The 14,747-nt window shown below is 45.1% G+C and overlaps 1 protein-coding gene across 1 annotated transcript in view; it reads right to left on the reverse strand.

The window, feature by feature from the left end:
* Nucleotides 1–12,244: 12,244 nt before the first annotated feature.
* LOC147442130 (syntaxin-132-like) overlaps nt 12,245–14,747 on the reverse strand; it is an 87,961-nt gene continuing 85,458 nt past the window's right edge. The window contains exons 10-11 of the mRNA XM_086528419.1: nt 12,703–12,768; nt 12,245–12,605 (exon numbers count right to left, since the gene is read on the reverse strand). Coding sequence (XP_086384545.1) covers nt 12,435–12,605; nt 12,703–12,768 — 237 coding nt within the window. The 3' untranslated portion in view covers nt 12,245–12,434. The remainder of the gene's footprint in view (nt 12,606–12,702; nt 12,769–14,747) is intronic.

Here is a 14,747-nt window from a genome sequence, read left to right on the forward strand (position 1 = left end):
TTTTCTTTGTAGTCGGCCATCTTCATGCCCAATTCTTGTGTAGGGTCTACCCATGTCCTCTTAGTATCCAACTGTATAAGATCTTGACGGATGATTTTATTAATCTCCGTTCGTGTAATTGCCAGTGATGGAGCCTCAAGAGAGTATTGGAAGGGGGGTAATCTTTCCATACTGAACCCGTGTCTCTGAAACCACGAGGACAGTTGCGCACACCAGCATGATGTATCCCCTTTCATTGCTAATTGTCGAGAGGATTCGAGGGCCAGTCTAGTATATCGGCAATTATTTGTATCCCACAAACCATGTATAAAGGACAGTGATCTGGTAAGAGCTTCAATTTCTATCGGAGGGGCAGCTAGTTCAGCTCGGGTAATGGCGTGTGGTACAGAGGCCTTGGCTCTAATCATTCGGGAAATCATAGATACCAAAGGTCTCTCCATTGACTTCCAATTATCCTGATCCACAGATGGTCCCCAAATCTGGACCCCATAAAGCATAGCCGAAGCCACCACAGTATCAAAGAGCCAAAGTTTTGTTCGTGGTTCCTGAAACTGCACTTGTGAAAACATCCTCTCCAACCCTCCCAAGGCCGCAGAGGCTCTGGACAATCTAGCATCCGCTGCTTTCTTAAGAGTAAACTTCGCTCCTGAAAATACCACACCAAGGTATGTGTATGCATCTGTGTACTCTACTATATCCTGGCCATATGCAAATGTAGGTGCCGATCTCCTAACCCACTGCGGTGTGGTGTTAAACACCATAACTTTGGTTTTACCCAAGTTTACCGACAGTCCACTGTCCCCCGCTAATTTATGTAATGCATCTAGCTGCCTCTGCATTCCATCTGGTGATTCTGCTATCAATACAATATCATCTGCATACAACAACGAAGGGATCCATGACCTTGCAAGTTGAGCACCTCTGTCACCCTCTCTATCAATGTAATCTGATACCTCATCTATGTACATACCAAATAAAGTAGGGGACAGTGGGCATCCCTGCTTTACTCCAACGGTGGAATGACCAATGTCGGAATCCCCTTCTAGAGTACGTACATAAACAGTTACTGACCCGTATAAGGCCATGATCCCTCAAATAATCTCTTTGGGGACCCCTAACTCTTGCATCCTGCGCATCAATCTGGCCCTTGGTACTATATCAAAAGCTTTCCGAAAATCCACAAAGCAACAATACATCCTTCTCCCACTTGCTCTTCCTTCCTCAATAATGGCTCTGAGCGTAAGAATATGATCTAGAGTGGAATAGCCCCTCCTGAATCCAGCTTGTCCCATTGCCCTTATGCCCTCATTCTCTACCCATCTACTCAATTTTTGTTCAAGAATGGATGCGTACAGGCGGGTCAATGTGTGACCTACCATAATGGTATGGTAATTCCCGGGTATCATAGGATCCCCTAATTTGAAAATAGGTACAATAGTAGATAATTTCCAAGATTCAGGTAATCCTTCACACATGACCCGATTAAACAGACGAGCAAGGACTTCTGAAAGTAGATCCCTGGCATGGATCAGATGTTTTGCTACTAAACCATCATGATCATATGCTCTTCTTGTCTTCATCTTATCAATGGCTTTTTCCACCATTTCCGTAGTAAAGAAAGTACTAGTAGCAGGGCATGGCTCTAGCGGATCTGGTAATGGAGGCTGTCCAGATACCATATATAATGATGTTACATATTGACCCCAAATCTCAGGAGAAGTAATCGTCGGAGGTGGTGAGTGCTCGTGAAATAAACGCCAGGCCTCATGTGAGTCCTGACTCAAGAAGAGCTGATATAAATCCTTCTCCAATTTGGCTAAGAATGCCCTTTTCTTGCGACGTACTATACGCCGAAGAGCAATCCGAGACTGCTTATATGTGATGATCCTAAGTGTAAGCTCTTTCTGGACCTGGGTTCTCGCCTCTCTGCATTCCTCGTCATACCAACTTTTTTGAGGCATGTTCCCAGATCCTCTCTTCTGATCAGGTTGAGTATGTGGGTATGCCTCTTGTGCTGTTGCATGTAGTATCTTTGTTAACTGAGAAGTAATCTCCTCTACAGTATATACTGGCTTGGCTGCCCACATCCTATTATAGATCTTTTCCACATAGACTGAATCAGTCTCTGGCATGAAAGTATATCTTGTGTGTGTCTTCTTCCTTTGTGCTTGAGAGGCATTGTATTGGAAGGAGATTGATAGGGTCAAGAGAGCATGATCCACTGCAATCCCAACCGGTCTGGGTCCCACCTTAAAGTCCTTGATACTAGAAATAAAGCTTGGTGAAGTCATGACATATTCCACTGTACTGGCCCCATGCCTGTGCGGGAAGCATGTGAATCCCCCAGATAAAGGAAATTCTCTAGACCATTAAGTATGGCCAAACCATGTATAGTTGCCATCTCCATGAGATGTCTCCCATATTCAATGTGTTCTTTATCCTTTGAGTTTCTAGTAAGCCCCCTCTGTGATAAATCCACTTCTCTGAGCATTTCCTCATAAGTATCATAGAATACTGCTTGAGAGTTGGCCGTTCTGGCATTAAAGTCTCCTAAGAGAACGATGTCTCCATCTCTAGAGAACTCCCATACGTCATTATTCAATATGGAGAAAGGGGACTGTCCTTTAGGTGAGGAGTAGACTGATGTACTTGGACTGATGTCTCGGCTCTCATTCTCACCCACATATACCTTGCTTGCTCATCTTTCCTGATAATGTGTAGTAGTGGTTTCAGCTCCTCTTCAAATAAGACTGCTACTCCTCCTGAACCTTGGCTACCCCGTAGAGATCTCTTGTTTGGTCGACCAGCTGTTTCCCATAAATAACCCTCACATGTGGCATAAGCTGTCCCGGTATCTGGTGTGTCTCTGAGTAGAAAACTATGTCTCTACCCCTAAAGCTGTCTTCAAAGGCACCTACATCTAGCCTATATGATCCATTACAATTCCATGCCGCTATCCGGAGCGTCGCCCCATAGGTCTCGCACCGTCATGATGAGCGCTTTTCTAGAACCACTACTTTCCCTCCTCTATAAAAGGCGATTTTCCCCTTTTCTCTTGCTGCCCTGATCTCTGGCATCAACTCTTGCATGTGTGCCACTTGTGCCAATGTAAGGTCATCTCCCAAGAAAATACCGGTTTTCTTAAGAGTTGGCCTCTGCTTTAGAAATTATTTCCTTATTTCTATATTCGAGAAGCGGAGAATAAGTGCCCTATCCTTTACGTTTCCCTTCTCATCGATTTCTTTCTTTCCCACTCTCCGTGCACTTGTGTGAGTAGGCTCTGTGATGCCCATGCGTTGTAGCAGTTCCTTCACTTCTTCATCTACATTCTCTTTGTCTTTGACTCCTGTGACCCGCACATGCAGAGCCTGATTCTTCCTTTTCTGCTCTTCCTCAATGGTTGTATTAATGAGGTAGATGTGGTCTCGGGCATCTGGGCCTTCCCTTTCTTCGCATCCTCAATCCATTTCTCTGCTTCATCAACCTTTTCTTGTGTCTTAAAAAGACGTTCCGCCCATGAAGATGCCGTTTTCGATTTCTGTTCATCTCCTTCCCGTAGAGCTTTCATCTAATCCTTCATGTCCTCGAGCTCCTTCAGCACCGAAGGTTGGTAGTCTCCCTTCTCCTTAGTTGCAGATTTGCAAGCCACAAGTTCTCCTTTTAGCTCCTCGATTATTGCATCTTTTTCCCCCATGTGCTTTTCCATATTTGTTCTCCATGCTTCAAAACTTGCTACTACCTCATCGAGTTTCTTTTGCATAACGCATTTGTTACATTTACTTCGGCCTTGATTAGGTTTCGTGATTCCGTTTTCAAGATCTGAATTTCCTCATTCTGTATCCCCCGGATCTCTATCCTTAGTTCTCTCATCATGTCTCCATACATGGAGTTCCTGTAGCTCTCAGCGTCCGCGTGCATTTCCTTCCTGATGTCATCCCTCATATAGTTTAGCTCTGATTTGAGCATCACCTGGACCTTCTCCATCATTAGTTCATCATGTATCTTGGAGGTTTTCCCAACTCGTAAGGATCCTCGTGATAGTACAGTATCTCTGTTTCTGCGTTTAAATGTAGTTGTTGTTTTTTTTGGGGTGGTGTAACTATCTACACCCGGCCCTTCCCCTTCGGTAGGCGGATCCATCGAACCCGAGCCACAAATGTGGGGTAGGGTACTAGGGTACTAGGGTGAGGGACTGAGAATAGGGCAAAACTTAAAAGTTTAACTTAAAACTTAAAAGTCTTTAACCTTTAACGTAGGAAGTACTACGCGTAGATAAATGCAGGGGCGCGCGTAGGACAGGACCTTCTACGCGTAGACAGTCTTTCTACGCGTAGAGGAGCTTGCAACCAACCCTAGCCTAGACACAGGCTCGCATCCCTATGCTGCCTTTGCTTCATCCCCTAGTGCACGCCCACGTCCACGTCCTCCCTTGCTGCTGCCAACGACTATTTGTCGCGTCTGAGTTGCCTGGCTCTAGCGCTTGCCATTACAATAGCCGGCCACCCATTTCTGCCCCTCTGCTGGCCTCGCTTCTTCTCTTAGTGCGGCAGCAGCTGCAGGAGAATGTGCAGGGGCTGGGCGTGCTGTCACAGCAGGCGGGGGGAGAGGATGTGCAGCTCGCGTAGGAGACTAGCGCGTAGGAGAGAGAGAGAGAGACCAATAAAGAGAGAGAGAGAGAGAGAGAGAGAGAGAGAGAGAGAGAGAGAGAGAGAGAGAGAGAGAGAGAGAGAGAGAAATGAAATGTTATATTAACGTCTTCAAAAGGCCAAAGTGACCTATGAGACCAGAAAGTTACAATGTGGTGGATCTGATACAAAGTCGGAGTAACAAGATGACAAAAATGAAATGACAAATGTCAGAATAAAATACTATGGAATCCTAAACTACAAGGTGTGAACTAAGCAGCTAGCTGGGATAGCTAGATCACAAGAGATCCAGCATCGGTCGCTGGCGGATCTCATCAATCTCCTCCATGGTCAATAGTCTGATCGGGCATCGTGCATGTCGAGCCAAAGTGATCCAAATCCTTTGATGAAGCCTCCGCCGATGCTGTGTAGTCCTCCGCAGTCATGGGCATCTGGATCTCCCCAGCTTAGTCACTCGGTCGATCAGTGTGCCTCTGGTGTGAGACGAGGAGCTCTGCTGTGGTAGTAACTCCTCCGGGTGTCCAGTGGCAGCTCTAAAGAAATCTGTGATCTGTCTCTAAGACTGGATAGCCTCTTCTCTCATCAGGCTCTCTCTGTGTCTGCGTAGATCGAGCAAAAAAAAACCTAAGCATCTCTGATCCTCGTACTGCATGACTCTGGAGAATGTTCCAAAGCCCTCTCTGAACAAGCAATGGAAGTGGCCTCGTATCTCATAGTAGACGGGGCAGTGGCATGTGTAGTGCAACTCTGTCTCAGGCTCGATGTCACACAGGGGGCATGTCCTGGCCTCTGCTGGTACTCCGCTGTATCTCCCAGTCTCGATCCGCAACTGGTGTGAAGATGTGCGTATCTGGCCGATAGCACATCGTATCCCATGAGACAAGTGGGTGTCCATGTATCTGGGCCTCATCACAAAACCATCAACCGTAAGCTGGAGGAGATGCTCTCTGTAGAAAGCCATCTTCGTGCCCAGCTCCTGTGCTGGCTGTATCCATGTCCTCCTAGTGTCTAGCTGAGTTAAGTCCTGGCGGATGAGCTTGGTGATCTCGGACTGTGTAAGAGTCAGAGAGGGTGCATCCAATGAGTACTGGAAGGGAGGCAATTTGTCTATGCTGAACCCATGCGCCTGAAACCATGATGTCATCTCCTCATACCAGCATGTTGTATCTCCCTGCATGGATAACTGTCGAGAGGACTCAAGTGCAAGGAGGGAATATCTGTCTTTGGGAAGTTCCCACATGCGGTGTATGAAGGAGACAGATCTGGTGAGCGCCTCAACCACTAGTGGGGGGGCCGCTAGCTCTGCTCGAACAATAGCACGTGGTACTGAGGCCTTCGCTCTAATGAGCTGTGAGATCATAGAGACCAGAGGCTTCTCCATGTCCCCCCCCCATCATTGCGGCCTGTCCTCCCGTGATGATCCAATGAAGGTCCCCAAATCTCAGCTCCATAAAGCAATGCAGAAGCCACCAGAGTGTCAAAGAGCCAAAGCTTTGTCCGAGGCTCCTGAAACTGAACCTGTGAACACATCCTTTCCAATCTACCCAATGCTGCATGGGCTCTGGTCAGTCTAGTCTCTGCTGCCCTCCTCAATGAGAATGCTGGCCCACTAAAAACCACTCCGAGGTAAGTGTACGCATCTGTATACTCCACAGTCTCCTGGCCGTATGTGAATGCTGGGGCTGACCTCCTGATCCACTGTGGGGTGGTATTAAATACCATGACCTTGGTTTTACCAAGGTTGACGGACAAACCACTTTCTTGGGCAAACCTATTCAAAGCATCCAAGTGACGTTGCATCCCCTCCGGAGAGTCGGAGATCAACACAATATCATCAGCATATAACAATAATGGAATCCATGTCCCTGCCAGCTGTGCACCTCTATCACCATCTCTCTCAATGTAGTCAGAAACCTCATCCACATACATACCAAACCGAGTAGGAGAGAGAGGGTAGCCCTGCTTCACCCCAATAGTGGAGTGAATCGGTGTGGATAGACCCTCTAAGGTGCGTACCTGCCCCACTACTGACCTGTATAATGCCATGACCCCCCAAATGAGCTCTATGGGTACTCCCATGTGCTGTAATTTGTGCATCAATCTAGCTCTAGGCACTGTGTCAAATGCTTTGCGGAAATCCACAAAGCTACAATAGATCCGTCTCCCACGCGATCTACCCTCCTCAATGATGGCTCTGAGTATCAAGATATGGTCAAGAGTAGAAAAACCCCTCCTGAACCCTGCCTGCCCGGCTGCGCGTATCCCCTCCCTCTCTGCCCATCTACTTAGCTGCTGCTCAAGAATAGATGCGTACAACCGTGCCGATGTGTGTCCAGTCATGATAGTGCGATAATTCCCAAGCTCCATAGGGTCTCTCGACTTGAAGATAGGTACAATAGTAGACAAGCTCCAAGTATTAGGCAAGCCCTAACACATGGCACGGTTAAACATCATTGCTAGAAGCTCTGCTAGTAGATCTCTGGCATGCGTGAAATGCTCAGCCACTAAACCATCATGATCGTATGCTCTCCCAGTCCTCATCCTGTCAATGGCCTTCCTCACCATCTCCGCGGTGAAAAAAACACATGTGTGTGGGCATGGATCGGGAGGGTCGGGAAGGGGGGGCTGCTCTGGAACTGTGTACAGAGATGATGCGTACTGGCCCCAGTCCTCTGTAGAAGTGATGGCGGGGGGGGGGGGGGGGGGGGAGTGCTCCTGAAAGAGGCGCCATGCCTCACGTGAGTCCAGACTCAAAAATAGCTGATATAGATCCTGCTCTAGCCGAGCCAAAAATGCCCTCTTCTTCCGCCTCACTAGGCGTCGGAAGTCAATCTGTGACTGTCTGTGAGTGATGTCCCCCAAAAGCACCTCCCTCTGACGTCTAGCTCTAGTGTCTCGGCATTCCTCATCATACCAACTGTTCTAGGGCATGCTCCCCGAACGGCGTCTCTGCTCAGGCTGGGTATGTGGGTATGCCTCTACTGCTGCATCATGTAGTGTCTGTGTCAATATAGTAGTAAGCTCCTCCAGAGGTCGCCCTGGCTCCTCTGTGCATAGGCGTCTGTAGATCCCATCTATGTATACAGAGTCTGTCTCCCGCGTGAAGGTGTAGCGAGTAGGGGCTGTTGTCCGTAGCCTGTGTGCTACACTAAACTGAAAAGAGATGGTCATTGACACAAGAGCATGATCCACTGCCACACCAACAGGTCTGGGTCCAACCGTGAGATTCTGGATACTAGAGATGAGGCTCGGCTGTGCCATGACATAATCCACTGTGCTAGCTCCATGTCTGTGTGGAAAGCATGTAAAACCCCCTGAAGCGGGAAATCTCTGTAGGCCATTCAAGATGGCCAATCCATGTGCAGTCCCCATGTCTATCAAGTGTCGTCCATACTCAGTGTGTTCTCCATCTTGTGATAGTCTGGATAGGCCTGTCTCTGCAGCATCCAGATCTCTCAGCATCTCCTCTGAAGTATCATAAAATACTGTCTAATGATGGGCAGTCCTAGCATTGAAATCCCCTAGAATGATGATGTCACCATCTCTAGAGAACTCCCATATGTCATCATCCAAAATAGAGAAAGGGGACTGTCCTCTGGGTGGTACATACACTGACATGCTCGGGGGAAAGTAGCAAATAGCAATGTAAAGATATCTGTCTGTCTCTACAGATATCTCTGCTCTCAGTCTCACCCACATGTACCTAGCTTGCTCATCTCTACGGGCTATATGTATAAATGGCTGCAACTCCTCCCTGAATAACACTGCCACTCTTCCTGATCCCCGCCCTCTATGCTCTGATCGTGTCTCTTGTCTATAGGCAGTCTCCCATCTATATCCACTAATGTGAGGCATAGACGGCCCAGGGGCCTGATGTGTCTCAGAGTAGAAGACGATGTCTCTTCCCCTGAAACTATCCTCAAAAGCGCCCACATCAAGTCGCATAGATCCATTACAATTCCACGTGGCAACTTTGAGTGTGGTCCCATGGGTCTCGCACCGTCATGTGGAGTGCCGCTCTACAATCACAACCCGGCCATCTCCGTAGAAGGCCGTCTTTCCCTTCTCCCTTGCTGCTTGAATCTCTGGCAATACCTCTCTCATATGCGCAAGCTGTGTGAGAGTGAGGTCATCTCCAAGGAATATGCCCGTTTTCTTTAGTGTAGGACGCTTCTTCAAGAAGTCCTTCTTTGCCTCCATGGATGGGAAACGGATGATTAAAGCTCTCCCTTTTGAAGTCTCCCCATTGCCTTGTGTCTTCTTCCCCACCCTCCATGCCTTTGTATGAGTAGCCTCACTACCCATCATGCGGAGAAGTTCTTCAACTTCCCCTTTCACATCATCTCGGTCTTTTAGACCGGTTACTCTTATATGCAAAGCTCTAGTTTTCCTTTGCTGTTCTTCCTCTAGAGTCATTTTGATGATTGTAGGAGTGGGGACACATGTGGTTTCTTTCCCTTTGCCTTTCTTAGCGACTTCTATCCACTTCTCGGCCTCATCTGCCTTCTTTTGCGTCTTCGTGATCACATCCATCCACGAAGACGTCTTTACCATCTTTTGTTTCTCCTCCTTTGATCATCCGTACCTGCTCTTTGATTACCTCGATTTCCTCTACTACCGAAGGCTGGAATTCCCCCTCCTCTAGTCCACTGCTTGCTCTATCCGCAAGTTCTCGCTTGAGAGCTGAGACCTCTTCTTTAAGTGCTTTGGATTCCGCCTTAAGTGCTTGTAGCTCTGCGTGCAGGTCCTCTTTCTCTTTCTTCCACTGCGCGCCTTCGTTGAGAAACATTTGAAGAAGGTTGGCCTTCTCTTTCCACCATCCCTCCATATCTGCTTTCCAGTCTTTCATCTCCCTCTCCATTTGTGTAATCCGCTTGTTTTGTAAGCACAAAGGTTGCCTTCGGATGGGACTTACACACCGGCGAAACAGTCATGACCTCCATCAAAAATACAATCTGCACTTCTGCCAAGTCAACCCACTATGTCCACATCACACATACATCCCTGTCCCGCATAATGTATACATAGGGTTTCCCCAAATCAATCATACATTCTTGATGTTTGCTTTTCTGATTTTCTGCAAAGTTTTTGGAGAGAGAGAGAGAGAGAAGAAGAAGAGAGTTTTCACGTTGTAGGAAACTATCCCAAGAGACATTAAAGATCTAGCCGACGAGGAGTTGAACTCAAGACTTGTTGTTGTGTGTGTGTGTGTGTGTGTGTGTGTGTGAGAGAGAGAGATAGAGAGAGAGAGAGAGAGAGAGAGAGAGAGAGAAATGAAATGAAATGAAATGTTATATTAACGTCTTCAAAAGGCCAGACTGACCTATGAGACCAAACTGATACAAAAGTGGTGAGTCTGTTACAATGTCTGAAAAGTGTGAAAATGTGAAAATAAATGCGAAAAACTAAATACAAAGTATTAGATAAACTTCTTAAGAGCATTCTGGGTGTCTGGCTAGAATGCTTCTAATCCTTTGTTGTAGTCTCCTCCGGTGAAGTGTGCTTCTGCATCTCGATCGTGGTCGTCTCGATTTCCTAAGCTCAATCGCCCGGTCAATGAGGGTGCCTTTGGTATGAATGTGGGTACTCCTTTGTGCTCGCTGCTGGCGTCTCGCTTCTCCTTCCATTCCTGCTTCTCTCGATCCGAAGAAATCTGTGACTTGCCTCTGAGGCTGTAGTGCTCTTTGTCTTCTCATTAGATTATCCCTGTGCCGATGTAGTTCCAGTAGGTACATTAATACAACTGAAAAGAGAGAGAGAGGAACACTCGTTTTTCTTCTTGATAATGCTATTATACAACTGAAAAGATCAAGGCAATCTTCGTGATCACTATGACACATGGGCATACAATGTGATGTGTAATTCCTTGCAATTTGCATGTGATTTTTTGAGCCACTTGTTACTACCAGTGCAATGTCATATGCATGTAGCACAACTAGTTCATGTGCGATATTACTTTAGATATGGGTCATTGAGAAGGACAGAAGAAAGACTACAATTTCATTGTAGACTTCCTAAACCTCAGCATCCCTAACTTTCTTTGCCTCCTTGTAAATAGAGAGGTAGACGAAAAACTTGTGAATTGTTGCAATGCACCTACCAGGTTTTGGGTTCTTGCCCTCCAATTAGAAGATTGCAGTTTATTTTTCTTAGTGTAGTTAAATTTCCAAAAAAAGGGGTGTAAAGTTTTAAGTCCAACGGTTTGTCTGGCTATAAAAATGTATTTGGGGACATTAAAAAAACCTCTACTACGGGTGTGGTTACGCAAGGCTTAGTTAGAGGGTCTCCACACGGTGGGTTTCATAACCCACACTCTCCATAAAAAGGTATAAGGAGAGAATAAAGGAGGAGAGGATGCGTTCCACAAACTTTTGCAAATATGCAAAAGTTTGCATAGTTTGGAAAAGTATAGACATTATCATCCCAAGCCTTAAGACTTTGATTTATCTTCTATAGTGGACATGGTGGAGTATGCTATCAACGATTTTCACTTATGCATGCAGAGGGTTCACAGAATTGATGGCTGAGCACTTCTTGTATGCAATACATGCAATGGTCCTCTTCAGAGTTAGTGTCTCTTCAAATTAAATTTCTCTTTTTGAGCGAGTTCCTCTTCTCTGCTACTGGACATACCCTCCCCTTCCTCCCCCTTCCCACAAGACCCGCTCACTCGCCACTGCACTCATCCCTTCACCTCGACACAAATACAGCAAATCTACAGCATGGAGGCAACCATGTGAAGGCATGGGAATCTACACAAACCCAAATAGTTTCACGATCCAATTCTACATCTACAATCTCAAAGAAATATAGGATGCACATATATACACACTCGAGAGCGCGCGCGCACAGAATGGAGAAATCACCTCCCTTCACACACACATACAAAGATGTTACAATGTCAAAAGCATTCAAACATTCAATAGAGAGAACTTTCCTCTCTTCATTGCCATCAATTTAGTTTGCAACCCATGCACACAAGCCGTGGAAGCTTGAGCTTGAGTGCTTGAGAGTAGAGAACTTAGTTTGGCGATCCCCCAAACTGGCACTACTTGTGCACCCAACATATTGTGGTAGGAAGCCACACACACACATATGTGTGCACATGCATGCACACGACGAATAATAATAATCTGTCAATCCTCGCCAACTCTAACCATATTAGGACATGGAAGAAAGCATGCATTGGGTATGGGAATGGTGGATCATGTAATAACACAGCACAGATATTTGTTCCAAGAGTAATAAATGCATGCCATTGGGCTGTCTTACAACAGAATTTTTAGCATACATAGTTTTTCTCATAACCGACTGATGATAGTTTTGCAGAATAGCAAAGCGTATATTGAATCTACATTAAATGGGGAAATTTAATATTCCCTATTACCAATCCCATTGTTATGGAGAAAAGGTTTAGATATGAAAATCTTATGCCTTCATGCATGCATATGAATGAGCCAAGATAATAAGCAGTTTCTTCAGTGTAATCTTGTACATTCATTCCAGCTGGTAATATATTCACCATTGGCACTTAGATTGCCAGATTTGATTGTCATTTTGACTTAAAAACCCATATTAAAATGCTTTGAGTCTCTCGATGGCATTGAAAAAGCTTTTTTGTTTCTGATGTTACTAGTAATAAATTGGAAGGAGGATATACCCACATAATCTATCTGAGATATAAACAGAAGCATCATTAATGTAGAAACAAAAAGCCTCAAATGGAGTAAAGCATCATGTCACTAATTGTGTCGCTAATCAGCAGCTCGATTTCATTTGAGAAGGCTCTTAAGCTTTCCTTTCTTTCCATGGCTGCATTACTGGAACCAATATGACAACAATTATGATCAAAAGCAAAATCATGGCAATGAGCATCCATTTTCTTTTGTTTTTCTGAAGACTTTTGGCTTTCTTTATAAGTTGAACCCCTCTCTCTGTATGCTCAGCAGCTTTGGAGACCTGAAATATGCAGTTAATACTTTACAAGATAAGTAAACAGCTGAATTCGCAGCAGAGCCACATCCATGACCTTTCATCATAAAGAGCTTTGGCCTACCTGATCTTCAATGTTATCCAGCATTTCTCCTTGAGCCTCTACGAGCACAGCCATGTCTAAGAAGATCTACACAAACAGGACAACACTAAAATCAAACCAGTAAAAACTTCAAAGAGGGAAGGAATACTACTTCAACTCGTGCAATAACTGCATTCTAGCACGTTAAGGTCATGATTCATCCATAAGGATTTTTAAGAACCTCATAGATATTTCTTGAAAGCATGGCACATAGTACACTAGACATGATTAAGTCAGGTGCTTGACTCTATAAAAAACCTTGTATGTTAGCCTTTGAATCTCATTTCTACGATACACTCGGTTGTCTGCCTTAAATTCCCCACAAATAAATGTCCATGCACTCCTTCACAGAGTCTTGTTGTTAGCAAATTAAGCTGCAGGGCAAGGGTCGCCAATGTATTTGATCTTTACAATCCAAGATGACTGTGGGCCAAATTCCAAATAGGCGACTGTTCTTTTTTGCTGTTCCTAGGCAATTTAGACCACCTTTCCTACTCAAATGCGCTCCTTTTCTTGACCCTACCTTACTCTGACCTCAACTTAAAACCCCAAGTCTCAAGTTCTATCACGGAATGATGTATGGTTTTGCTCATCAATATAGCATCAAAGAGTTGTCCTATCATTTTTTAGTCTGATTAGCATGGTACTGGGTTGTCTGCTTGTTGACCCTGAGCCATCCTACTTAACTAAAGGAGGATCCCTTCAGTGTTCTTTGCCTCCATAGGTAAATAATGAATTTCCAAGACAATATATTACCATCGACATCTAGATCGTGTTACCCTCCGAAGCTGAACGCACCCACAGGAGCGTGCTCAAAGGAAAAAAAACACATAGGACTGCAAGGGGAGAAAAAGAGTTAAACTATTGTAAGCATGAACCTGATGGAGCTCAAGTAGCTTCTTCTCAAGGTCCCTAACTCCTTCATGCCGCTCTTGTATCTCTGCCAACGTGCCCATTATATGCCCATGGCCCTGGCTTTGGATTGCATTGGTGAATATCTTTTCACCTTCTCCTGTTTCTATTAGAGTTTCAACAAGCTGAAAGTCCACCAAAAATGCTATCATGGATTCTTTTTCTAGTGAGTTAAGACTGTTAAGGTATGTATCAGCTCTGAAGTTTGTTTGTTCTTCTATATAATAAGGAGAAAACTGGGAATGCATCCAAACCTCAGCATCAGGTTTCTCTCCTGTCACTGTGGTGGAAAAACAGCAGAAAATAGAGGTCAGTAAAAAATTCAAAGCTAAATGTAGTTGACATTAATTGTGTCTTGATGAGATGCAATTCTACATCCCATATGTTTTTCCTTATTAAGGGGAAGACTAAAGTGACCCATTGTTTTGATCTTTGTGGCATTTATATCATTGATCCATACAAGATTAGTGACAATTGTTGTGAGCAGGAGGTAAACAAGAATACCTATAAAAACTCTTCTCGCCACCACCATTTTATATTCATCTTGAATCTTTTGGCGTAGGGCCTTTTGAATCCTCACCACATTACATTTTGATCAGGGGAAAGTTAAGCAAAAGCTTGCAACAAGAGACTCTTTTATTTTATGTCCAGCAAAAGAAGTTTGTGTGTTATTCAGAATTTTCTGTTGTGATATCATCAGACATCTTTGCAACAAAACAAAACAGATAGCAGGCTAATCAAAGACCTTGCAGCGCTTGTCAGATCCAAGGGCAGTTAGAATCTGGTGAGCTATGTCTTGGGTGACCGGACAGTTGGAAAGTGGTTCCAAGTGGACATGAACAGTTGAAAAGGTTCTCCAAGGGGCCAAGTGGATCAAAAATTAAAATCCCAGGTAAGGTGCAGTCTCTGCCATAACTCTTGTCACATTGTTTACACTATCCACAGCAGACTGCCAATTTTGCGAGAAAAGCATCCATGAGGACAAGATTGCTACGACTTGAAGGGGCTGAGGCGGATTCACCAGCATCTTATCCATCCGACTCGGCCACCATGGGTCTTCTTAAGAAGCCCCCCTTTTCACATAGTTCGCCCTATGCTCCTCTCAACCACCTGTA

This window comes from Adiantum capillus-veneris, chromosome 14, assembly GCF_014529385.1.
Source record: "Adiantum capillus-veneris isolate H3 chromosome 14, ASM1452938v2, whole genome shotgun sequence".
Lineage (NCBI taxonomy): Eukaryota > Viridiplantae > Streptophyta > Polypodiopsida > Polypodiales > Pteridaceae > Adiantum > Adiantum capillus-veneris.